This window comes from Pristiophorus japonicus, chromosome 22 (genome assembly GCF_044704955.1).
Source record: "Pristiophorus japonicus isolate sPriJap1 chromosome 22, sPriJap1.hap1, whole genome shotgun sequence".
In the NCBI taxonomy this organism is placed as follows: domain Eukaryota; kingdom Metazoa; phylum Chordata; class Chondrichthyes; family Pristiophoridae; genus Pristiophorus; species Pristiophorus japonicus.
The window spans coordinates 52,464,193-52,491,414 of record NC_091998.1 but is presented as its reverse complement, the minus strand read 5'-3'; the positions used below and the strand labels follow the sequence as shown (position 1 = coordinate 52,491,414).

At 48.3% G+C, this 27,222-nt stretch overlaps 1 protein-coding gene across 1 annotated transcript in view; it reads right to left on the bottom strand.

The window, feature by feature from the left end:
• Positions 1 to 773: 773 nt before the first annotated feature.
• Positions 774 to 27,222, bottom strand: part of LOC139235031 (ras association domain-containing protein 2-like) — a 27,701-nt gene continuing 1,252 nt past the window's right edge. The window contains 9 exon segments of the mRNA XM_070866130.1: positions 774 to 4,650; positions 6,208 to 6,305; positions 7,883 to 8,004; positions 9,735 to 9,786; positions 13,538 to 13,639; positions 15,804 to 15,961; positions 18,988 to 19,082; positions 20,247 to 20,398; positions 24,726 to 24,801. Coding sequence (XP_070722231.1) covers positions 4,581 to 4,650; positions 6,208 to 6,305; positions 7,883 to 8,004; positions 9,735 to 9,786; positions 13,538 to 13,639; positions 15,804 to 15,961; positions 18,988 to 19,082; positions 20,247 to 20,398; positions 24,726 to 24,801 — 925 coding nt within the window. The 3' untranslated portion in view covers positions 774 to 4,580.

Sequence of the window (27,222 nt, the reverse complement as noted above, 5' to 3'; positions counted from 1 at the left end):
GCAATCCCTGTCCCAGTGTTCTGGTTGGGTTTATACTTGGTCACCGCCACACTCTCCACTGGGTTTAAAAGTTAACAGCATGAAGCTATCAAACATTTCATATCGAAGCAATAATCTCCCAACACTTTCATGCTAAAAGCTCATCTTGCAACCATCCACCCTGCCTTGCAAGACTACGTTTAACTTCTCGTCCAAATGACAGCACCTCCAGCAACGCAGCACTCCCTAATCACTACAGTTGCCCTTTTAATTTTGCAAAAAAAAATGGAACGGTTTTAAGCATCAGGGAGTCTAGAATTGGATGGAACACATCAAACACCTCCCAAAACCCTCGACCTCGATCTCCTAGAAGGACAAGGGCAGCAGGCGCATGGGAACACCACCACCTCCACGTTCCCCTCCAAGTCACACATCATCCTGACTTGGAAATATATCGGTTGTTCCTTCATTGTCGCTGGGGCAAAATTCTGGAACTCCCTCCCGCACAACACTGTGGGAGTACCTTCACCACACAGACTGCAGCGGTTCAAGGCGGCGGCTCACCACCACCTTCTCGAGGGGCAATTAGGGATGGGCAATAAATGCCGGCCTAGCCAGCGAATAATGTACGGCTCAGCTATATATTGGACTGAATCACTGAGCCTTGTTTGGGGGAGGAGGGAGAAGAAATGAGAAGTCATACTAAGGCTATTCAGATAGCAAAATGGCATCATCACACTGGATGGGTTCAAACTTCACTCCATCACACGCAACAACAAAAATCACAAGGAAGGAAATCTGTTAGACTTTATTCAACTCCATCTTTTCAAAAAATAGCTGACAGGTTTTAACTACCCCAAATGTATGTACGTCATGAAATAGTGCGAGAGAAAAATATATATATATTTTTTTACAATTTGTTTAAAGTTAGGCAGAACACTGATAGGGTTTTGACGCTCTGGGACCAGGCTGCCACCACCCAGGCAAGAGCGACTGGCAGATTTTGTGTTCGTCTGGGATTCGACATGATGCCATTTCAAACAAGAGGGGACATTGCAGCAACAGGAATCAGGGTCACAGCCTGGGAATGTGGGCAGCTGCTGAGAGATCGGAGAGAGGGATAAGCAGAATTTGCACGCTTAATACTTCCAACCCTGACCTCAGTTTGATGGCTGGTGTGCAACGGCCACCACACGATAAAAAAAATCCACGCACAGGCATCTTCCACCCTTCAAGATGTAGTTCGGGATCTGGAGTATTAGGTCTTTTATTGAAACACCTGTGAACTCATCCCTTTTTGGTGCACTTCGAGGGACTGCCTATGATGATGTGTTTGCTTAATCAGTCGCTCCGTCCGACTGAACTGGCAGTGCAAAGTCAGCTCTTGTTTGGAACAGTTTCATTTGTGCTTGTTACATTTGTTAGTAGCAACACTCATGTTCGTGCCCAGTGCCAACCCTTACCCTGATTATACATCTTACCACATTTAATACAATCACCTCCTGCAGTAAATTAATGTACCACTGCCGCGCTTTGTTAAAAATACACCAACTTCTAAAAACAAATACACACAATTGAGCCGAATTATCAAGTCTGAAAGAGAGAAACGAAAAACATTTTTGAACCATTTGTGATAAGTAGGAATCGCTTTTGTTGCAAACCAGTTTTTTGCTGAGGAGGGACCGGTTGAAACCTGGTGATCTCAGTAACCAATAGTAAACTGACCCATGTTTGATCTACAACCAGGACTCCATTCAGACTCCCTCATCTCAGTCTCAAAAGTCCAATGTTGGATTTTATACAGCAAAACTGCCGGGTATTGTGTACCGGGTATTTTAAGTGTGCTTTCTGCATACAGGATATAGCTAGTGGCATCGTAATATTGCATAAATCTTAATGTTCACATCATTGATCAAAGCCCGGTCTGTCTATTGGCCTGATGACACAGAGTGCTGGTTGTAATGAAAGTCGACCATCCACAGAGTCCATCCTGCACCTGTTCTAATCTGAATATGTGGTAACGTGTTGAAATCTTTACTCCCCTGGTCAGGAGAGGGTACATTTTTACAGGTGGCCATCTTGAAGGGTTGGACTTCATGGGGTTGACTGGCAGAAAGAGAAAAACGGCTTACTTAAAATTAAAGGGGGGGGGGGCGGAAATAGGCAAGTTGTGCTTGGTTGAGAAGAATGGAAGATGGCAAAATCCATTAGAGTGAAGGGTAGTAGTGGGAGAGCTTGCCCCAGTGCTGGGTGATCTCCGTCTACACAATTCCATCAAGAATGGCTTTGAAGGAGGTTGGGACTCTCTATGTTGCAAAGACTAAAATCAGTAATAGTTGAAAGGAAGGAAGGATTGGCTCCACTTGTTCTGAAGAACGGCGGATTATTTCCAGTCACTTTCTCCACTGTAATGGATGCACCTGTAAGGATGCCCACAGGTTTGTCGAGCTGTGGCACTGTAAGTGGCTGAGCCAGTCATGTGAGAAGAGCTACACTTGCAGACAGATAACATTGGCGACATTCGTCTCTTTCTTTCGAGGCAGTGAGTTTCAGTGCCGCAGGAGGACACTGGAACCTGACAGAAGAGCAAGAGCCCCAAGTAGCCCAGCGACTTTATGCTGCCACCTCCCCTGAATTAAACCGGCATTGTGCTTCAGTGCTTCCACAAACATGGCCCTCAACCCAAGTGGCCCCGTCAGTTTGAAGGAGACCTGTGCAAAGTATCCTTTCACCCACCTTGAGCAGCTATTGGCCAATTCGTGTGCTGCAACTCATTTAAACCAATACTGCATTAGTGCATCTGGTTTAATATGCCCCACTGGTGAAATAGTGCATTACTGCACTTCATCCAGATGGTTGGGTCAACCAACTGGTGTCAGCATGCGACTAAGAAAAAATACATATACAGCACCTTTCACAACCTCAGGATGTCCCAAAGCGTATTACAGCCAGTTAAATTTTTGAGTGTAGTCATTGTTGTAATGTAGGAAATTCGGGGCCCAGGGGCAGCACGGCCCAGCCCACACTGCCATATGTGCATGCACTAGGTCCGTGCAGCAGAGCAGGTCTCCAGTCGTCCTGGTTAACCCTTGCCACTGGATAAAGGCCTCGCTCTGGCAAGCCCGTGTGGTGGCTGATGTACAATGGTCACCACATGTTAAAAAAATCCACGCACAGGCATCTTCCACCCCCTCAAGTGGAGCTCAGGACTGGAATATTGGGGTCCTTCATTGAAACATCTGTGAACTCACGTGGAAACAAGTTATCCTCGTTTGAGGGACCGCCTATGATGACGAGTAGGAAATAACACAGCCAACAATTTGCGCAGAGCAAGCTCCCACAAACTGCAATGTGATAATGATCAGGTAATCTGTTTTAGTGATGTTGATTGTGGGATAAATACTGGCCAGGACACCAGGGATAACTCCCCTGCTCTTCTTTGAAATAGCTCCATGGGATCTTTTACGTCCACCTGCGAGAGCAGGCGGGGCCTCAGTTTAACGTCTCATCCGAAAGACGGCACCTCCGACAGTGCAGTACTCCCTCAGCACTGCACTGGGAATGTCAGCCGAGATTTTCGTGCTCAAGTCCCTGGAGTGGGACTTGAACCCACAATCTTTTGACTTGGAGGCGAGGGAGCTCCCCAGTGCGAGGATCAACTGGACAAAAGAGAAGCTCTACACCGGCTCCACCGGGAATGAAAACAGCAGGAAGAGAAGAAGGGCACATTGAGTTTTCCTTCTTTTTGACAAGGTTGGTCTTATAAGCCTCTGGATAATGCAGAGGGTTGGGAAGGGGACATTTTGCGCCAGCTTCTGTGCTGTTACTGAAAAGGATTCTTCACCAATGGGGTAGTCACTTGTGCTTCCGGTTCAATAAAACATTTTACATTCATCTCCAAGATGTGGCTCAACCATAAGTTGACCGCCAATTCATTGCTCAGATTTCAGCGAATCCCAGAGGTCTGGCCTGCCCTTAACATTCGAGTCTGTCTAGAATGGTCATTAAAAAAAGTAGGTTAGTAGCAAATGGAGTAGTTGGAGGTGAATTCTGGGACGGTTCAGGACTAGGGTTGCCAATTCTGCTTGGGTGTATTCCTGGAGGTTTAGTCACATGAGGTCCCGCCTTCCCAATGCCCTGCCCCCACCCTCCCACCATTGGTCGGCCAACATGTCCATCCTCACACCTCCCCGGGCAATGGGAAAGCGAGAAGACTCTTGGTGACTCAATTAGATGATTCCTGACTCTTCAACAGCCATTTTCCCCCCAACTTCTACATTTTTATATACGGAAGTGTTCAAAAAAAATGAAAACAAAAACAATTTTTGAATGCTCCTCTGATTTTGTTTCACCTAGGATTTGCTCAGCAGCACGTCCTGGAGATCCATCTTCAATTCCTGGAGACTCCAGGGTTGGCAACCCTACTCCGGACCCCCAGCTTAAATTTCTCCACAGGTGACATTCGGGAATGTGCATGAATGTCCGGGTCGACAGCAGGTACAGAAGTGCATAGTCTCTGCGTCATCTCCCAGATGCCAACAGCAAGGAATGTGCATCCCAAAACCTTCATGTGCCAGTTGTTCCATCAGCTGTGCCAAGTCTCAGATCTGTGCCCAGGACTCCGTCAGTTCTTGCACCCGAGTCTCGATGATCGCGCGCATCACTGAATATCTGTAAAAGTGAAACACTGCCGACTCAGATTCTATTTTGAACGATGGTGCAGCCCCTAAGTACTTCCCCTCCGACAGTGTGGCAATCCCTCAGTACTGCCCCTCTGACAGTGCAGCACTCCCTCAGTACTGCCCCTCCGACAGTGCAGCACTCCCTCAGTACTGCCCCTCCGACAGTGCAGCACTCCCTCAGTACTGCCCCTCCGACAGTGCAGCACTCCCTCAGTACTGCCCCTCCGACAGTGCAGCACTCCCTCAGTACTGCCCCTCCGACAGTGCAGCACTCCCTCAGTACTGCCCCTCCGACAGTGCAGCACTCCCTCAGTACTGCCCCTCCGACAGTGCAGCACTCCCTCAGTACTGCCCCTCCGACAGTGCAGCACTCCCTCAGTACTGCCCCTCCGACAGTGCAGCACTCCCTCAGTACTGCCCCTCCGACAGTGCAGCACTCCCTCAGTACTGCCCCTCCGACAGTGCAGCACTCCCTCAGTACTGCCCCTCTGACAGTGCAGCACTCCCTCAGTACTGCCCCTCCGACAGCGCAGCACTCCCTCAGTACTGCCCCTCCGACAGTGCAGCACTTCCTCAGTGCTGCCCCTCCGACAGTGCAGCACTCCCTCAATGCTGCCCCTCCGACAGTGCGGCGCTCCCTCACTACTGCAGGGGGAGTGTCAGCCTGGATTATGTGCTCAAGTTTCTGGAGTGGGACTTGAACACAACCATCTGCCTCAGGCAAGAGTGCTACCCACTGAGCCATGCCTGATGCCTAAAACAGCAGGAAATATTGCACTGAATCAAGCAACCTCATTCTTCCTTGTTCTTAACCCTTGACCTCAAAAGTGAATATAAACTAAATGGTAGAATTTTAAAGGGGGTGCAAGACTGGAGTGACCTTGGGGTTTATGTCTGCAAATCATCAAAGCTGGCAGGACAAGTTGATAAGCCTGTGTAAAACGCACACATGGTCATTGGCTTTTTAAATAGAAGCACATAGAGAGCAAAAGTAAGGACGCAATTGTAAACCTCAATGGGTTATGGGATATGGCAGGAAAGTGGAGCTGAGGTAGAAGATCAGCCATGAGCTTATTGAATGGCGGAGCAGGCTCGAGAGGCCGAATGGTCTACTCCCACTCGGATTTCTTCTGGTCTGAACCTTCCTACTGGTTGGGAGAGATCTCTCACTGGCCCAACATAATGCAGGCCTTGTCTCTCACCCATATCTGTGTCTAGGATTATAGCAAATAAATCTTACGTCTGCGTGCACTTACTGCCAGCTTTGTCTCTCACAAGTTTCCACGTTTTTATTTATAACAGAATCTTTATATGTCAACATGTCACACTGTAGTTACACCCTCTCGCCAGTGGTGGCGCTTCATAATTCTTCCAGAAAGCAACATTTGGTAGAATTATAGTGTAAAGATATTCTCTAAATTAATCCAAGTATTTAGTGCTCCCCTCAAATTAAAATTTCAAAACACAAGCCATCATTCTTTTTGTTTTCACCTTGAAAAGTTTAACAAACACCAAGGCGACGCACGGCGCCGAGATTCAAACTCACTTGCGTGTCAACTTTTTCACTTCTCGATCTTCCTCTTCTTTCAGTTTTATGATGAAACTCTGCAGCACTGGCATTTCAAACTTGATATACTGGGCAACCTGGACAGGGGTTGTGGGGGGGAAAAGAGAGAGGAGAAATATCCATCGGTTAAGCTGAAACAACCCAGTGTTTTCATCCGTAAAACATTTGTGACAGAGCAACGTTGGTGCAAACCCGCGACTTCCACCACCTAGGAGGACGAGGGCAGCAGGCGCATGGGAGCACCACCATCTCCACTTTCCCCTCAAAGTCACACACCATCCTGACTCGGAAATATATCGGCCGCTCCTTCAACATCACTGGGTCAAAGTTCTGGAACTCCCTCCCCAACAGCACCTTCACCACACGGACTGCAACGGTTCAAGGCAGCAGCTCACCACCACCTGCTCAAGGGCAATTGGGGATGGGTAATAAATGCTGATCTTGTCAGCGACGCCCACATCCCTTGAATGAATTTTTAAAAACAGGAGCGACATGCTGACACTTACCCATCTTACTTCGTGGATTTACAGCTGGAGTCGATTACAGTAGGGGTGGGGAAAGACAGGCAAGAACTTCACACACATGCATTAATCTTACACATGTGTGCAACTCCTATGAACTTTTTCTCATTATAATATAAAATTCCTATGTAAACAAGTCACGCCGTAATGGCACCCTCCTGTCAGTGGCGGCACTGCAACATCTTAGCTGAGCATCCAGAGGGTCAAAGGGCTATCGACCAGCCAACTTGCCTCACTGCTGGGGCCTAGTCAAGGTAACTCAGGTCAACCCTGGGATAGAAAGTATCCTCACCAGTCCTGGGCAGACACGGTGTTGTGGAATTTGCAGCAGCGAAAGACCGAGGATCAGCTCTCTACTCCACAGCTCTTTACTTCTCTCTTAGCTTTCTGCCTCCCCTCAAATCGTACACAATCTTTGCTTGGAGGCCTTCGCCAAAAAGATTCAAGTCCGCTGCAAGCCTACAGCTATGAGGAAAGATTGGATAGGCTGGGGTTGTTTTCTTTGGAACGGAGGAGGCCAAGGGGAAATTTAATTGAGGTGTATAAAATTATGAGGGGCCGAGATAGAGTGGATAGGATCTATTACCCCTGGCAGAGAGGTCAACAACCAGAGGGCATAGATTTAAAGAAATTGGTTGAAAGATTAGAGGGGCGGTGAGGAGAAATCCTTTCAGCCAGAGGGTGGTGGGATTCTGGAACTCACTGAAAGGGTGGTAGAGGCAGAAACCCTCACCACATTTAAAAAGAACTTGGATGTGCACTTGAAGTGCCGTAACCTACAGGGCTATGGACCTAGAGCTGGAAAGTGGGATTAGGCTTTGTCAGTCGGTGTGGACATGATGGGCCGAAATGACCTCCCTCTGTGCTGTTAATTCCTATGTATGTGTGACTGCTCCTCAGGGGGTGGGAGAAGGGGGTGAGATGGGACCAGAGGAGAAAATGCACGAGTCTTTCATGTGTCTTGCTCCGCCCCGCTGTGAATCCCACGCGCACGCTCCTGTAGCCCGTCTCATGCTCGTGACCTCTGCCGGCTTAAAAAAGGTATATTTGTTTTGTTGAAGGCAACATTGCTGATTGGTCAGCCCACCACGGGTCGAGTCGGGCAGTTAATGGTAAAGAAAATTGGGACGCACATCATACGTGACCTCTTCACACAGGTCCTTCTCCATCAGAAAGATCTTGGCTATGGCCTCGCATGGGCCCTGAAGAATGCGGGTGATGAGTGGGTAGTCCGAGCCTTTCAATTTTGTTCTCTCTGCAAAAGGGTTAAACAGTCATGAACAGATTAGAAAGAAAGCTGACTGCAGTTTTTCGACACCTCAGTTACACTGCTCTGTGTCCCTGTGTAACATTCGAGAGTGTCAGTGTCTACTGTTCTGGGTCATAGAATAGAATCAGAGAATGCTTACAGCACGGAAGGAGGCCATTCGGCCTGTCGAGCCCGTGCCGGCTCTCTGCAAGACCACTGCAGCCAGTCTCACTCCCCTGCCCTTTCCCCGTAACCCTGCACATTGTGTCTTTCAGGTACTTATCCAACTCCCTTTTGAAAGCCATGATTGAGTCTGCCTCCACCACTCTTTCAAGCAGCGCATTCCAGAATCCAACCACTTGCTGCATAAAAAAGTTTTTACTCATGTCGCCTTTAGTTCTTTAGCCAATCACCTCGAATCAGTGCCTCTGGATCTCGATCCTTCCGCCAATGGGAACAGTTTCTCTCTATCTACTCTGTCCAGACCCCTCATGATTTTGAACACCTCGATCAAATCTCCTCTCAACCTTCTCCAAGTGCAACAAACTCAGCTTCTCCAGTCTATCCACATAACTGAAGTCCCTCAGCCCTGGAATCATTCTCGTAAATCCTTTCAGCACTCTCTCCAAGGCCTTCACATCCTTCCTAAAGTGCGGTGCCCAGAATACTCCAGTTGAGGCTGAAATCATAATTTCCACACTTTTGTACTCTATGCCTCTATTTATGAAGCCCAGGATCCCGTAAGTTTTTTTTAAAGCTGCTTTCTCAACCTGCCCTGCCACCTGTGTAACATTAAAAAATGTCAGTGCGTTACTGTTGTGTGTCATTCTCTAAAACGGAGTATCAATAACATGCACAGTATGTATCCCCACACTTTATAGCACAAGGTCACCATGTTTCTGTACTTCTACATATCTCTAGAGCCACACTACCACACAGACGGTTCATGCTTATATTAAGAGGGAACACCCAGGTAGAGTACGATATTCCATGCCTCCTATTTTAGTGCCATTTGCCCATCTTTGATCAGAAGTTTCACCATTGAATGGAAAACAAAAAGGCACAATCTGCCCACGGAACTGAAATGGAAAGAGGAAGGTCAGAACATAAGAACATAAGAAATAAGAGCAGGAGTCGGCCATCGGGCTCTTGAGCCTGCTTTTTCATTCATTGAGATCATGGCTGATCTGATCTTGGCCTCAACTCCACTTCCCTGCCTGCTCCCCCTAACCTTTGACTCCCTTATCATTCAAAAATCTGTCTATCTCCACCTTAAATATATTCACTGACCCAGCCTCCACAGCTCTCCAGGGCAGAGAATTCCAAAGATTTACACCTCTCCGAGAACAAATTTCACCTCATCTCCGTTTTAAATGGGCGACCCCTTATTCTGAGACTATGCCCCCTAGTTCTAGATTCCCCCATGATGGAAAACATCCTCACTGCATCTACCCTGTCCAGCCCCCTCAGAATCTTATACGTTTCAATAAGGTCACCTCTCATTCTTCTAAACTCCAATGAGTATAGGCCCAAGCTGCTCAACCTTTCTGCATAAGACAACTCTTTCATCCCAGGAATCAACCTCGTGAATCTTCTCTGAACTGCCTCCAATGCAAAAATATACCTCCCTAAATAACGAGACCAAAACTGTACGCAGTACTCCAGTTGTGATCCCACCTCTGCGAGATCTGAAGATATACATTTTGTCATAGAGCAACCGTCAACCATCGACTCACCTCCACTGGTGTGGACAATGTAAAGTGCAAACTCGTCAGAACTGTTTTCAATCTGGAAATGAGAAGAAAAACATAATGTTGCTTCTGAAAATATTTCCTCCGACCCTTTTCCTTGTTCAAGGGGAAGCTCCAGGATTTGCAATCTCTCTGGCCCCAGTGTTCCGCGTTTCCCACCTTCCTTCCTTCGTAGTGCGGGCATTACCCAACAACAACAACAACGTGCATTTCTATAGCGCCTTTAGCGCAGAAAAAATCTCAAGGGGCCTCAGAGAGACGCAAGGAAGAAAATGAATATTAAGCCAATGGAGAAGGTCGTAGGAGGAGTGACTAAAAACTTAGCCAGAACGGGGTTTTAAAGGAAGGACCTAAAGGAGCAGAGGGAGGCGGAGCGGCAGAGAGATTTCCGACGGGAATTGCAGACCGGGGGGTTTAGGTGACTGCATGGCCGACAATGGTGGGGCAAGGGGCGGGGTTGTGGTATGGGGTACTGATGCACAAGGAGGCCAGAGCCAGCAGAACAGAGAGTTCAGGGGACTGTGGTTCCGAGGCTGGAGGAGGTTCCAGATATAGAGAAGGGCAAGTGGCCTTGAAGGCATTTATACATCTTTCAAATTGGAGGTAGAATCATAGAATCATTGAAATTTACAGCATAGATGGAGGCCGACAGAGAGCTATTCAGCCTAATCCCACTTTCCAGCTATTGGTCCATAGCCCTGTAGGTCACAAGTGTACATCCAGGTACTTTTTAAAATGTGGTGAGGGTTTCTGCCTCCACCACCCTTTCAGGCAGTGAGTCCCAGACTCTCACCATCCTATGGATGAAATAAATTCCCCTCAAATCTCTTCTAAACCTCCTACCAATTACTTTAAATCTACACCCCCTGGTTGTTGACCCCTCTCCTGGCTGAGCTCCCATCCTCCGCAAACTATAGCTCATCCAAAACTCTGCCGCTCATATCCTGCCCCAGACCAAGTCCCGCTACCCCTCACCTCTCACCTCTCACCTTGCTGGCCTACAATACCGCTGGGGGGGGGGGGAAGTTATGCTTAAACTGTATAAAACACTGGTTAGACCACAGCTAGAGTACTGCATGCAGTTCTGGTCACTACATTACAGGAAAGATGTGATTGCACTAGAGAGGGTACAGAGGAGATTTACAAGGATGTTGCCTGGACTGGAGAATTTTAGCGATGAGGAAAGATTGGATAGAAAACATAGAAAATAGGTGCAGGAGTAGGCCATTCGGCCCTTCGAGCCTGCACCGCCATTCAATGAGTTCATGGCTGAACATGCAACTTCATTACCCCATTCCTGCTTTCTCGCCATACCCCTTGATCCCCCTAGTAGTAAGGACTACATCTAACTCCTTTTTGAATATATTTAGTGAATTGGCCTCAACAACTTCCTGTGGTAAAGAATTCCACAGGTTCACCACTCTCTGGGTGAAGAAGTTTCTCCTCATCTCGGTCCTAAATGGCTTACCCCTTATCCTTTAGACTGTGACCCCTGGTTCTGGACTTCCCCAACATTGGGAACATTCTTCCTGCATTTAACCTGTCTAAACCCATCAGAATTTTAAACGTTTCTATGAGATCCCCTCTCATTCTTCTGAACTCCAGTGAATACAGGCCCAGTCGATCCAATCTTTCTTGATATGTCAGTCCCGCCATCCGTGAAATCAGTCTGGTGAACCTTCGCTGTACTCCCTCAATAGCAAGAATGTCCTTCCTCATGTTAGGAGAGCAAAACTGTACACAATACTCCAGGTGTGGCCTCATCAAGGCTCTGTACAACTGTAGTAACACCTCCCTGTCCCTGTACTCAAATCCCCTCGCTATGAAGGCCAACATGCCATTTGCTTTCTTAACCGCCTGCTGTACCTGTATGCCAACCTTCAACGACTGATGTACCATGACACCCAGGTCTCGTTGCACCTCCCCTTTTCCTAATCTGTCACCATTCAGATAATAGTTTGTCTCTCTGTTTTTACCACCAAAGTGGATAACCTCACATTTATCCACATTATACTTCATCTGCCATGCATTTGCCCACTCACCTAACCTATCCAAGTCACTCTGCAGCCTCATAGCATCCTCCTCACAGCTCACACTGCCACCCAACTTAGTTTGCAAATTTGCAAATTTGGAGATACTACATTTAATCCCCTCGTCTAAATTATTAATGTACAATGTAAACAGCTGGGGCCCCAGCACAGAACCTTGCGGTACCCCACTAGTCACTGCCTGCCATTCTGAAAAGTACCCATTTGCTCCTACTCTTTGCTTCCTGTCTGCCAACCAGTTCTCAATCCACATCAGCACACTACCCCCAATCCCAAGTGCTTTAACTTTGCACATTAATCTCGTGTGTGGGACCTTGTCGAAGGCCTTCTGAAAGTCCAAATACACCACATCAACTGGTTCTCCCTTGTCCACTCTACTGGAAACATCCTCAAAAAATTCCAGAAGATTTGTCAAGCATGATTTCCCTTTCATAAATCCATGCTGACTTGGACCTATCATGTCACCTCTTTCCAAATGCGCTGCTATGACATCCTTAATAATTGATTCCATCATTTTACCCACTACCGATATCAGGCTGACTGGTCTATAATTCCCTATTTTCTCTCTCCCTCCTTTTTTAAAAAGTGGGGTTACATTGGCTACCCTCCACTCCATAGGAACTGATCCAGAGTCAATGGAATGTTGGAAAATGACTGCCAATGCATCCGCTATCTCCAAAGCCACCTCCTTAAGTACTCTGGGATGCAGTCCATCAGGCCCTGGGGATTTATCGGCCTTCAATCCCATCAATTTCCCCAACACAATTTCCCGACTAATAAAGGATTTCCCTCAGTTCCTCCTTCTTACTAGACCCTCTGACCCCTTTTATATCCGGAAGGTTGTTTGTGTCCTCCTTAGTGAATACCGAACCAAAATACTTGTTCAATTGGTCTGCCATTTCTTTGTTCCCCGTTATGACTTCCCCTGATTCTGACTGCAGGGGACCTACGTTTGTCTTTACTAACCTTTTTCTCTTTACATATCTATAGATGCTTTTGCAGTCCGTCTTAATGTTCCCTGCAAGCTTCCTTTCGTACTCTATTTTCCCTGCCCTAATCAAAGCTTTTGTCCTCCTCTGCTGAGTTCTAAATTTCTCCCAGTCCCTGGGCTCGCTGCTATTTCTGGCCAATTTGTATGCCACTGGGCTGGGTTTGTTTTCTTTGGAACAGAGGAGGCTTAGGGGAAACTTTATTGAGGTGTGTAAAATTATGAGGGGCCTATTTTCCTTAGCAGAGGGGTCGATAACCAGGGGATATAGATTTAAAGTAGTTGATAGGAGATTTAGAGGGGATTTGAGGGGAAATTTCTTCACCCAGAGGGTGGTGGGGGCCCGTAACTCACTGCCTGAAAGGGTGGTAGAGGCAGAAACCCTCACTGCATTTAAAAAGTACCTGGATGTGCACTTGATGTGCCATAACCTACAAAGCTATGGACCAAAAGTGGGATTAGACTGGATAGCTCTTTGTTGGCCGGTGCGGACACGATAGACCAAAATGGACTCCTTCCGTCCTTAAAAATGTTTATGATTCGATGAGACAACCTCTTGGAGTTGGTCTCACAGCTCCTGTCCACGTACGCTTTGGGTTGGTCCAAGGCAGTAAGGCATGTTTGCATTGACGAGAGGTTGAAACCACTTTGCATTCAATGCACAGCCGGCAAATCGAAGGACTATCTCCCACCAGCTCCTCTTTCCTCCCAATAACGAGCAGAACCCGGTCCCCGCCCGTGAACCTGCTCACCTTGAACTTGTTGAGGAGCAGATTGAGGACTTGGAGGGTGCTCATGGTACTGTTCACCCGGACGTTTGTGACGGAGCCGAAGGCTGGAGTGAAGACCGAAGTCTGCAAAAGGAAAGTTCCGCAGAGTCTTTGTGAACGAGGCAGTCCAAACACAGTTGGGCCGATGGCAGAAAGCTACGACTAATTTGGCATCGACCGATCATCTCCCGCACCCAGTAAACAGTACAGGTACAACGTCTGAATCCCGGCAAGCTCTGGACCGAGACCGTGCCGGATGTTGGATTTCTCCGACAAGCAAATCAGTGGCCTATCTTAGGCTTATTTGAATGGATAAGAGAAACAAGAATACATGTTATAGAGTAAAGTCAAACCGGACCGGATCGAAGGTCATTGGGCAAGGCTCGGCCAATCGCACGCCATTTAAAATACCCAGGGGGAAAAATCATCGTGGAAGCAATTATAAGAACATAAGAAATAGGAGCAGGAGTAGGCCATATGGCCCCTCGAGCCTGCTCCGCCATTTAATACGTTCATGGCTAATACAATCATGGACTTGGGTCCACTTCCCCGCCCGCTCCCCATAACCCCTTATCGGTTCAGAAACTGTCTATCTCTGTCTTAAATTTATTCAATGTCCCAGCTTCCACAGCTCTCTGAGGCAGCGAATTCCACAGATTTACAATCCTCAGAGAGAAGAAATTCCTCCTCATCTCAGTTTTAAATGGACAGCCCCTTGTTATAAGATTATGCCCCCTAATTCTAGTCTGCCCTATCAGTGGAAACATCCTCTCTGCATCCACCTTGTCAAGCCCCCTCATAATCTTATTTGTTTCGATAAGATCACCTCTCATTCTTCTGAATTCCAATGAGTAGAGGTCCAACCTACTCAACCTTTCCTCATCTCCAGAATCAACCTAGTGAACCTTCTCTGAACTGCCTTCAAAGCAAGTATATCACTCAATCGAAGATATTATTTTTTTTTCCATATCCTTTTGTTTATTGAATATTGGAAATAGGTGAAAAGGTGGTTTGACTGTGCAGACGGAGTGTCGTGTGTTGAAACCTCCAGGAATATGTCCAACCAGACGGAACTGTTGTGACATTAAAAACAGAAGACTCGTCAATCCGATCACTTCAGTTTTACCCAAACAAGTAGCAGAAGGAAACTCAACACAGTCTGGGCCTCGTTTCTCTAAAAGGAGAGCAGGCCGAGGGAGGACCTGATGGAGGGATAAAATGATGACAGGGTTTGATAGGGTAGATGTTTCCACTGGTGGGGGGAATCCAAAACTAGGGGCCATAAATATAAGATAGTCACTAATAAATCCAATAGGGAATTCAGGAGAAATATCTTTACCCAGAGAGTGGTGAGGAGGTAGAACTTGCTACCACAGGGAGTGGTTGAGGAGTGTAATGTATGCACCAGTAAGTATGCTCACAGGACTGTAGAGCTGTTGAAGATGGAGCACACAGTGTCCACCGGTACGATCGCCGCCTTCCGGGAGAGATGGGCACCGGAGGGACTGGAGTGCATCATCACCCCCGGGAACAGAATCTTAATTTGACTTGGCAAAGTTCCCAGTAGATTTGGAAATGTGTGGGTTCTAGCGCCCTTACCAAAGTTCTATCTAAAATAGTTGTAGAGCTGTTGAGTTGGGAGTGGCTTAGCCAGTCACGTGATGTTCACAACACTCAATAAAACCCCAGCCAATTGGGTCCGGGGGATCCACGATGAGGCAGGTGTTTGTGAGCCTGGTGGATGAACTGGTAATGTGTAGTGTGATTGTTAAACCTTTGCTGTTAAACTATTTCTTGTGTTGCTATGAATTCTTAAGCAAAGAACCCACGAAGCAATTACATTATAAGGCGAACAGCACAGATGCATTCAAGGGGAAGTTAGATAAACACATGGTTCTTAACTGCCCCTCTGGAAATGGCCCCAGCAAGACACTCAGTTGTACCAAACCGCTGCGACAAAGTCAGCACTGTGGGAGTACCTTCACCACACAGGACTGCAGCGGTTCAAGAAGGCGGCTCACCACCACCTTCTCAAGGGAAATTAGGAACGGGCAATAAATTTCGGCCTTGCCAGCGATGCCCACATCCCGTGAACCAATAAATAAAAAATATTTAAAAAAAAAAACAGATTTGACGACCTGACAGCCGGCTGCTTGCTCCAGACGACACCAAGCTCTCAGGCTGTGCTCAGCCAACCCCACCTGTGGACTGCAGCCATGCTGTTGCCTGCCGTGGTCACCAGTGTTACCTTATGGTTGTAGAAGTGGCCGTTGATGGAGAACCGGTGCCGCCGTAGTCGCCGATTGTCGCTCGGCGATCGCAGGTTGGCTCTCCGGCGGACCAGGGCTCCCGCGTCGCTCTTTGTCCGCATCAGCTGCGAGCTCCCCGGGTCGCTGTCCTGTGGCTCTGCGGGCGGAGGGCCGGGGGGGGCAACAGGAAAGAAAAGACTTGCATTTATATAGCGCCTTTCACCACCACTGGACGTCCCAAAGCGTTTCACAGCCAATTAAGTACTTTTGAAGTGTAGTCACTGTTGTAATGTGGGAAGCGCAGCAGCCAATTTGCACACAGCAAGCTCCCACAAACAGCAATGTGATAATGATAGAGATTATCTGTTTTTTGTTATGTTGATTGAGGGATAACTATTGGCCCCAGGACACCTCCCCCCTGCTCATCTTCGAAATTGTGGACGTGGGATCTTTTACGTCCACCTCAGTTTAACATCTCATTCAAAAGATGACATCTCCGATAGTGTGGCACTCCCTCAGTACTGCCCCTCCGACAGTGCGGCGCTTCCTCAGTGCTGCCCTTCCGACAGTGCAGCGCTCCCTCAGTACTGCAGTGGGTGTGTCAGCCTAGATTATTTGTGCTCAAGTCTCTGGAGTGGGACTTGAACCCACAACCTTCTGACTCAGAGGCGAGAGTGCTGCCCACTGAGCCATAAGCTGACACTGTAGAGGGCAAATGGAGCAAGCCACACATTCATTCTCCCATCCCACACCGTCTCTCTCTCTCTCTCTCTCTCTCTCTCTCTCTCTCTCTCTCTCTCTCTCTCTCTCTCTCTCTCTCTCTCTCTCTCTCTCTCTCTCTCTCTCTCTCTCTCTCTCTCTCTCTCTCTCTCTCCTCTTCGCCTCAAGACACAAACTCCTCCTGGGTCGCCTGCACCCCACGCCACGACACGTGTACGAGCCTAGCCAGTGAGCTATCAGTGGGCTATTCCTCCTTGGAGGGGGCCCGGTAAGCTCGAATCCTCATTGGGCCCACACTAGTGCCCTTTCCAGTCAGAGCTGAAATTCAGGCTCTACACCACAGGCTGTACTGGGTTGAATCTAAAACCCCAATACATTGCTTTTAATCCCAACTTGCCAATTCACAGTGATTGCACAGCCCATCAACGAAGTAGTGATGCTGAATTTAAACCAGACGATTTGAACTCCATCAAACTCCATGGAAAATAAGGGTTTAAAATGGGGTAGAGGATCAAAGGGATACAGTCGATAAGGTGGTTAAGATGGCATATGGAATGCTTTCCTTTATTAGCCGAGGCATATAATGCAAGAGCAGGAAAGTTATGCGAGAACCGTATACAACATTAGTTAGGCCACAGCTAGAGTACTGCGTGAAGCTCTGGTCACCACATTACAGGAAGGATGTGATTGCACTAAAGAGGGTACAGAGGAGTTTTACGAGGATGTTGTCAGAATTGGAAAATGTGAGCTATGAGGAAAGATTGGATAGGCTGGGGTTCTTTTCTTTGGAACAGTGGAGGCTGAGGGGAGACTTAATGGAGCTGTATAAAATTATGAGGGGCCGAGATAGAGTGGATAGGAAGGACCTTTTTCCCTTAGCAGAGGGGTCAACAACCAGGGGGCATAGATTTAAAATAATTGGTAGAAGGATTAGAGGGGAGATAAGGAAACATTTCTTCACAGAGGGTGGTGGGGGTCTGGAACTCACTGCCTGAAAGGGTGGTAGAGGCAGAAACCTTCACCACATTTAAATTGTACAACCCTGCAACCTACAGGGCTTCGGACCAAAAGCTGGAAAGTGGGATTAGACTGGGTTGCTCTTTTTTTGACTGACACGGACACGATGGGCCGAATGGCCTCCTTCTGTGCCATAATTTTCTATGATTCACTCGCCCACCTCCCACCGACTGCCCCCATCTGTCGGACGGAAAGACACAGCACTACTGTCAGCCTCTGGAGAACCGTGAATGTCTCAGCCTGGACCTCGCTGGTCCCTTCTGCCCGATTGAGCCAGTTTGGACAAAGGACAAAGCCAATCTCCCTCTCCGTGATACGAGAACCGAACCGGGGAGATGGGAGAGGAGGGGACAGAGGGGAAACGCAACATCAAAACTGGCAGAACCCAGTCACCCACCCTCCCCTCAGCTTCTCCGAGAGAGGCACTGGGAGTGGCTCTGAAATCAGGACTCCTTCCAGATACCAAAGGGACGTAGTCAACAGCAAAGGTTGATCTGCAGTGAGATTTAATGGGACAACAGTGGATTAGGACACAACTGAAGACTTTATTAACCTCCACACTCTACGCCAGCTCAGCCTGGGCTGGGTTAGCTGTGGTGCCCCTTGACCTGGTCACTTAAGAACATACGAACATAGGAATTAGGAGGTGTAGGCCGTAAGGCTCCCTCGAGCCTGCTCCGCCATTTAATAAGATCGTGGCTGATCTTCTACCTCAACTCCACTTTCCTGCTCAATCTACATATCCCTTGATTCCCCTAGAGTCCAAAAATTGATCGATCTCAGCCTTAAATACAGTCATCCACTCAGCATCTACACCTCTCTGGGGTAGAGAATTCCAAAGATTCACCCGAGTGAAGAAATTCCTCCTCATCTCCGCCCTAAATGGCCGACCCCTTTATCTGAAAGTGTGCCCCCTAGTTCCAGATTCCCCAGTCAGGGGAAACAACCTCTCAGCATCTACCCTGTCAATCCTCCTCAGAATCTTGTATCTTTCAATGAGATCACCTCTCATTTTTCTAAACTCCAGGGAGGAAAGGCCCAATCTACTCAATCTTGCCTCATCCTATTGATTTAAGGAATTGATAGGGGAGATAGAGAGAAACTATTTGCCTGTGGTAGGGGACAAGGGGACAGAACCTTAAAATGAGAGCCAGGTCATTCAGGAGAGACGTTAGCAAAGAATGGTCAAAGTACAGGACTCTCTCCCACAAAGAGCAGTAGATGCTGGGGCTCAATTAATAATTTTAAATCTGAGATTGATGGATTTTTGCGAGCCAAGGCTATAAAGGATACGGATCTGAGGCAAGTGGATGGAGTTAGGACACAGACCAGCCACAATCTCACTGAATGGCAGAACAGGCTCGAGGGGCTGAATGGCCTCCTGTTCCTATTTAGGTGATTCATTATTCTCACGACACTGCAGGGCGACATGGAGAATAGGCTTACGGGCATCACTGGGTGTGTCTGTGTCCTTGTTCTCAGGCAGACTCTCCGACTCCTCCACTTTGATGTCCGGTAGGACCCACGTCATCTTCGTCGGCCTGTGAGGGGCAAAAGGTTATTCGGGGTCAAGCAGGAATAAGCCCTTTAAACAAAGACTGGACAGTTAGGATCGAAAGCGTGGTTCGCCCCCACCCGATTCCGCAATGGTGATGGCAAAACAGTATTCAGAATAAAACGAATCAGAATGCTTCCCCTCCCGTTGTCCCTCCCCCCCCTCGTCACCCTCCCATCACCCCATCCCGTCACCCCTCTCCCTCCCTCGTCACCCCTCCCTCTCCCACCACCCCTCCCCTTCCCTCGTCACCCCTCCCATCACCCCTCCTGTCTTCACTCCCCCTCCCGTCATCCCGTCATCCCTCTCCCTCATTACTCTCCCCCTCCTCCCATTACCCCCCCATCCCATTACCCCTGCCCAAGTATTTTATAATGCGTTACAGTGAATCATCTGATATCAGAATGTTGCAGTGCAACAGATCTAGCAATCTCCCCACCCAGTCTCGGAGCGGCGAGGGGAACTAGACATCAAACTAGATCCAGATTCACCAACAAACGTGCGGGGGGGTTGGGGGGGGGGAGGGGTGAATGTTTCCAGGGTACCTGGGGTTAGCATTCCCATTGCTAATAGAGGCATTGTACATGTGGAGATTTATTAAACAAGTTCCATCTGATTGGCAAACGGCGTGTTCCCTGGTTTGGGCGGTTTGCTCTGTGCGTGCCGTTTATTTGAGTGTTGTGGGCTGGCTTTAGCACCGAGAGTTGGGCTTCAAGGCATTGTCGGATTCTTGAGAGAGAGTAGATCTGGTTTGGGTTAGGATCAGGATAAGGATCACAGTTGAAGGTATTTCAGGGTGAGGGTTTTGGGTAAGGCCCGGCTACAGGTCAGGATCTGGGTGTCACGGTCTGGGTAATTGTGATTAGGGATGTGGGTATAGTCCAGGGTTAGGGTCAGGGGTCGGGGTTCAGACTAGGGCTGGGGTTCAGACAAGGGCTTGAGGGCTTGAGGGCAGGGTTGGTTGTCGGGGTCAGGGTTGCGGTGGGTGTTGGGGTTAAGGCACGGCTGGTGTGGGGAATGGGTCTCAGGGTTAGGGTTATGCGTTGGGGTTAGGGTTAAGGCAGGGTTGACTGTGGTTTGGGATTGGGGGTTGGGGCTGGGGGTCGGGTGTCGGGGTTAAGGCAGGGTTAGGGTCGGAGTCAGGTCCTACCTCTGTGCTTCAATGCTGCAGCCGGAGTGCCAGGAGGTCGATGAGGGTGGGGGTCGGATCCGCTCGTGATCGTCCTGCATCTGCAATCGGATTGGCCGGCGCAGCCCCCAGGAGATGTTGAGAAGCCCCTCGATGATCAGCTCTTCTTCTTCCTGCAGCTCAAAACACAGACAGAGTCAGCACAGCCTCACCCTCAGTCTGCACACAGGGGTGGGGGTGTGGAGAGGGGGAGGGAAGGTATAGAGGGTGTCAGGGGGGAGATGTGGAGAGGGAGGGGGGGGGATGGAGAGGGAGGGAGGGGAATTAAAGGTGTGGAGAGGTCGGGGGGGGGGGGGGAGTGGGTGGAGGGAGGAGGTGTGGGGGGGGGGGGTGGGGGGGTCCATACCTCTGAAATGGTCGATGATGCACAAATGCATGCTTTACTTACACACACACACATACAGAAAGACTTCCATTTATATAGCGCCTTTCATGACTTCAGGACGAGATTGCTTGATTACAAATCCCGCTTAGAGCGACAGGGTCTTGGATTGAATAGGAATGTTCTGGAAAGCTCTGGCGTGGCAGGGAAGTGGTCCCGAGTCCATGATCGGATCAGCCATGATCGTATTAAATGGCGGAGCAGGCTCGAGGGGCCGTATGGCCTTCTCCTGCTCCTATTTCTTATGTTCTAAATCGTTGAAGGTGGCAGGGCAGGTTAAGAAAGTGGTTAGAAAAGCTGACCAGATCCTGGGCTTCATGAATAGAGGCATAAAATACAAAAGTGTGGGAATTATGATGCACCTGTATGAAACACAGGTTCAGCCTCAACTGAAGTATTGTGTCCAATTCATGGCACTGCACATTAGGAAGGATACGAGGGCCTTAGAGAGGATGTAGAAAGTATTTACAAGACTGATTCCAGGGATGAGGGACTTCAGTTACACGGATAGACTGGAGAAGCTGGGGTTGCTCTCCTGAGAGCAGAGAAGGTTGAGAGGAGATTTGATCGAGGTGTTCAAAATCATGAGGGGTCTGGACAGAGTAGATCGAGAGAAATTGTTCCCATTGGTGGAAGGGTCGAGAACCAGAGGACACAGATTTAAGGTGATTGGCAGAAGAACCAAAAGCGACATGAGGAAAAATGAATTTGGACCTGGAACACGCTGCCTGAAAGGGTGGCGGAGGCAGACTCAATCGAGGCTTTCAAAAGGGAGTTGGATAAGTATCTGAAAGGAAATAATTGCAGGGGTACGGGGAAAGGGCGGGGAGTGGGACTAGCTGAGATGCTCTTGAAGAGAGCCGGCACGGGCTCGACGGGCCGAATGGCCTCCTTCTGTGATTCCTGACTAATGATCCAACGATAATGATTTGAATTTATATAGCGCGATTATCAAACAACATTTGACACCGAACCACGCAAGGAGATATTGGAACAGGTGACCAAAAGCTGGGCCAAAGAGGCAGGTTTTAAGGAGCGTCTTAAAAGCAGGAGAGAGGGGGCGGAGGGAGAGGTTTAGGAAGGGAATTCCAGAGCTTAAGGCCTAGGCAACACTGTGTTAGCTGCTCTCAAACAGGAAATGCTCGGTCGTGAAAGGAACTTTTTCCTCTTAAGAACAAGAGTATTTTGCAAATCTAATTTGTGTTTTCCGCTAGAATAGTCATATCCGGAGTGCCGTCATTCTCGAGATTGTAATTTTTATTCCCCTGTGGTTTCTCGTATTGAAAAAGGCCTTCTCACCGGCAAGCACGTCTCCCTCTCCGCAGCCCCTGTGCCAAATCCCTGTGTGGTGCTGCAGATTGCCAAACTCAGGGGAGGGGAGGGGAGTTTGGGTTGAATCCAAAATCCCAATACACAGTACTCTCTCGTTGCATTTAATCCCAGCTTGCTGATTCACAGTGATCAACGAAATAGTGATACTGAATTTAAACTAGCTGATTTGAACTCCATCAAACTCCATGAAAAAAAAAAGAGCTTGAATGGGGTAGAGGAGCAAAGGGACATGGTCGATAAAGTGGTTAAGAAGGCATACGGAATGCTTTCCTTTATTAGCCGAGGCATAGAATACAAGAGCAGGGAAGTTATGCGAGTACTGTATAAAACATTAGTTAGGCCACAGCTTGACTACTGTGTGCAGTTCTGATCACCACATTACAGGAAGGATTTGACTGCACTAGAGAGGGTACAGAGAGATTTATGAGGATGTTGACAGGACTGGAAAACTTTAGCTATGAGGAAAGATTGGATAGGCTGGAGTTATCTTCCTTGGGACAGAGGAGGCTGAGGGGAGATTTAATTGAGGTGTATAAAACTATGAGGGGCTTATATAGAGTGGATAAGAAGGACGTATTCCCTTAGCAGAGGGATCATTAACCAGGGGCCATAGATTTAAAGTAGTTGGTAGAAGGATTAGAGGAGATTTGAGGGGACAGTTCTTCACCCAGAGGGTGGTGGGGGTCTGGAACTCACTGCCTGAAAGGGTGGTAGAGGCAGAAACCCTCACCACACTTAAAAACTACTTGAATGTGCACCTGAAGTGCCGTAACCTACAGGGCTTCGGACCTAATGCGGGAAAGTGAAATTAGGCTGGGTAGCTCTTTTTCGACCGGTGTGGACACGATGGGCCGAATGGCCTCCTTTAGTGTCATAATTTTTCTATGATTCTTCGATGCTAAAGGATCTGGGGGTGCAGATACACAGATCACTGGAAGTAACGACGCAGGTTAAAAAGGCCATTAAAAAAAAACACGAGTATCGGGTACAGTTCTAGAGGGATAGAATTGAAAAGCGAGGCATTTATGTTAAACTTGTATCGAACCTTGGTTAGACCACACTTGGAATATTGTGTGCAGTTCTGGTTACCATGTTATAAAAAAAGGATATAGAGGCACTGGAGAAGGTGTGACAAAGATTCACGAGGGTGATACAAGAACGGAGAGGTTATACCGATCAGGAAACATTCAACAGGCTCGGGCTCTTTTCTCTTGAAAAGAGAAGGTGGAGGGGTGACCTGATAGAGGTCTTTAAGATGATGAAAGGGTTCGATAGGGTAGACATAGAGAAGACCTTTCCATGTCTGGAGGGCGACCAAAACTAGGGGCCATCAATATAAGATAGTCACCAATAAATCCACTAAGAAATTCAGGAGAAACTTCTTTACACTGAGAGTGGTGAGAATGTGGAATTCGCTATCACAGGGAGTGGTTGAGGCAAATAGCACAGATGCATTCAAGAGGAAAGCTAGATAAACACATGAGGGAGAAAAGATTAGAAGGATATGCTGATAAGGTTAGATAAAGAGGGTGTGGGAGGAAGCTCGTATAGAGCATAAACACTGGCATGGACCAGTTGGGCTGAATGGCTTGTTTCTGTGCTGTGAAATGTGGTGTGATACATCATGATGCAGCATGCACGAGACAGAGTGATGCCCTTCAGTGGGACTCAGCCAGTTGGCATGCACACTCACACATGCACACACACACGCACGCACACACAATTAGTTGAGGTTTAAATCTCCCGAGATTTCTTCGACCTGTGCTGGGTATAAATCCACATCCAGGCAAATCAGAAATGTCAAAACCACCCTCCCTCCTTCTGGGACACAGACAGCTCCCCACAGAGGCTGCACTGAGAAACTCAAGACATGAAAGAACCATGCCGTTTGTGGGAGCTTGCTGTGTGCAAATTGACTTCTTCATTTCTTACATTACAGCAGTGACTACACTTCAAGAAGTGCTTCATTTGATGTGAAGTGCTTTGGGACATCCCGAGGTTGTGAAAGGGGCTAGTGTTGAATCAGTGTTACATGTGTGCCACGATCCCATCAACAACAACAACAACAACTTGCATTTATATAGCGCCTTTGATGTCATAAAACCTCCCAAGTCGCTTCACAGGAGCGATTGTCAAACAAAATTTGACACCAAGCCCCATCAGCAGATATTAGGTCAGGTGACCCAAAAGCTTGGTCAAAGAGGTAGGTTTTAAGGGGCGTCTTAAAAGGAGGTGAGAGAGGCGGAGAGGTTTAGGCAGGAAGTTTCAGAGCTTGGGGCCCAGGCAGCTGGAGGCATGGCCACCAATGGTGGAGCGATTAAAATCAAGGGACGCTCAAGAAGCCAGAATTGGATCAGCGCAGACATCTGGGAGAGTTGTAGGGCTGGAGGAGATTACAGAGATAGGGAGGGGGCGAGGTCAGGGAGCGATTTGAAAACAAGGATGAGAATATTAAAGTAGAGGCGTTGCTGGACCGGGAGTCAGTGCAGGTCGGCGAGCACAGAGGGGGTGATGGGTGAGCGGGACTCGGTGCGAGTTAGGACATTGGTTGCCGAGTTTTAGAGGGGTTTAGGGAGGGAATGCCAGAGCTTAGACCTAGCAATATCACATCCTGCGCTTGCAGATTTAATTGTCGTACTTTGTAGGGGGCAGGCGAGCCAGCGTGGTCTTGACCCTGCGGACTGGTGTTCCAAACTACAAATTGGCCATCAAATTCGAGAGCTTACCTCCCTGTGGCGGAGCTGAGCAGTCTGTCCTTCATGGTAATAGTTGTACGTCTTCAAATATCCCAGGAGCTCCTTCCTGGAAAGTGGAGGAAACAACAGGTTCTTTTTTTGGCCTCCTTACATTCACTGCACTCTTGTTGCCACCACAGATATACATGCGTCAGCTCTGGCTCAGTGGGTAGCACCCTTGCCTCGGAGTCAGAAGGTTGTGGATTCAAGTCCCACTCCAGGATTTGAGCACAAAAATCCAGGCTGACACTCCCAGTGCAGTGCTGAGGGAGTGCCGCACTGTCGGAGGTGCCGTCTTTCGGATGAAACGTTAAACCGAGGCCCCGTCTGCGCTCTCAGGTGAACGTAAAAGGTGACGTGGCACTATTTCGAAGAAAAACAGGGGAGTTATCCCTGGTGTTCTGTGCCAATATTTTTATCCCTCAATCAACATCACTAAGAGATTATCACATTGCTGTTTACCGGAGCTTGCTGTGCACAAATTGGCTGCCGCGTTTCCTACAATGCAACAGTGACTACATTTCAAAAAGTACTTCATTGGCTGCAAAGCGCTTTGGGACATCCTGAGTTTCGTAAAGACGTTATACAGTTAAACAACAACTTGTATTTATATAGCGCTTTTAATGTAGTAAAATATCCCAAAGCGCTTCACAGGAGTATTACAAGGCAAAGGTTTGACACCGAGCCACATAAGAAATTACAGCAGAAAAGAGATATTTAAGGAGCCTCTTAAAGGAGGAGAGAGGCACGAAGAGGTTTTGGGAGGGAATTCCAGAGCTTGGGGCCCAGGCAGCTGAAGGCACAGCCACTGATGGTGGAGCGATTATAATCAGGGATGTGCCAGAGGCCAGAATTGGAGGCATGAATATTGAATGTCTGTTGGGTTTAACATTTCATAAACAAAAGAAACGGGAATTATCTTTGACATCAAGTGTTGCCATGGAGCAGGGGACCAGACAAGGGGGAGCCTGTGAAGCTGTAGGATCAGTATTCAGTCAGCATTTTCCCATGCCTTGTCCAATAATGTTAGCAGTTCTAAAGCACAGGCCTGGGTTAGATGGCCAGCCCCCATGAGCTCAGTGACAGGAAAGGGGAACCGAGCCCTTCGGTTCAGGGAAGTGCAGAAGGCTATAGGTTTATTTTTGAACTTTTCACCGCAAAGCAGAGTGGTTTCATCACATGTAAATTAAACAAAGCCCCCTCCCCACCCCACCCCCCCGTGCGCTCCGCCACTCTCCCCCTCCGTTTTCTCCTCACGTGACAGCGTTTATTCCCCGCGGGATTCTGGTCTTGCTCTCACAAGAGGCCACGCTTCGCCCGGAGAAGAATCATCAGCAGGCTCTTTGACTACAGGGTGCGTCACTTCCCAGCCCAACTTACGGCTCAGAAGACGGCCCTTCGTGCAGGGCTCCCAACGCTGGGTGGATGTATTGCTGGAGGCTTCATCATACGACCGTCTGCCTCCAACTCCCCCGCCCCATCCAGCTTTTTAAAAAAATAAACTAATTAAGAAGAATAATAATATTTAGAACACCTCTCGGTGATTTTTCTCCCAGATTGTTGGCAGCAGTGCTCTGGAGATTAATTTTCAATTCCTGGAGACCCAGGGCAATGCTGGAGGGTTGCCAACCCCTGCCCTCCAGTCTGCTCGAGCAATCTAGAAGTAATCCTACCTCGCATCAAGTCCCACTCACCCATCATCCCCTGTGCTCGCTGACCTACACTGGCTCCCGGTTAAGCACCGCCTCAATTTCAAAATTTTGATCCTGGTTTTCAAATCCCTCCATGGCCCTCGCCCCTCCCTATCTCTGCATTCTCCTCCAGCACCCCCCACCGCCCCCCACCCCGAGATGTCTGCACTCCTCAAAATCTGCCCTCTTGAACATCCCTGATTATAAATCGCTCCACTATCAGTGGCTGTGCCTTCTGTTGACTGGGCCCCAAACTCTGGAATTCCCTCCCTACATCTTTCCGCTTCTCTACCTCTCTTTCCTCCTTCAAGATGCTCCTTAAAACGTACCTCTTTGAACAAGCTTTTGGTCACATGCACTAATATGCGGCTCGGTGTCAAAATGTTATCGCACAATACTCCTGTGAAGTACCTTGGGATGTTTCACTACATTAAAGGTGCTATATAAATGCAAGTTGTTATTGTTGTAGTTAAAAGAAGCGATGATCTTTGCCTCAGTCACTCCCGATGGCAAAGCATCCCAAGCTCCAACAACTTTCTGTGCAAACAAGGTTCTCCTAAACTCTCTCCTGACCCTTTGACGGCCGATTATAAAATCGGTGACTCCCTCGTCACTGGCTGCTCCACGCCCACCACCTAACCAGTGGAAATAGTCATTCCTTATTCACTCCATCGAACCCCCACGCACGGTTTTGAAATCCCCCAATGAAGTCCCTCGTTCTCGGATATTTACAGTCGACGGGGTTCAGGGTCTGGAACCTTGGCCAAGGACATAGAGTCGCTGCTGCCCCCTCAGGC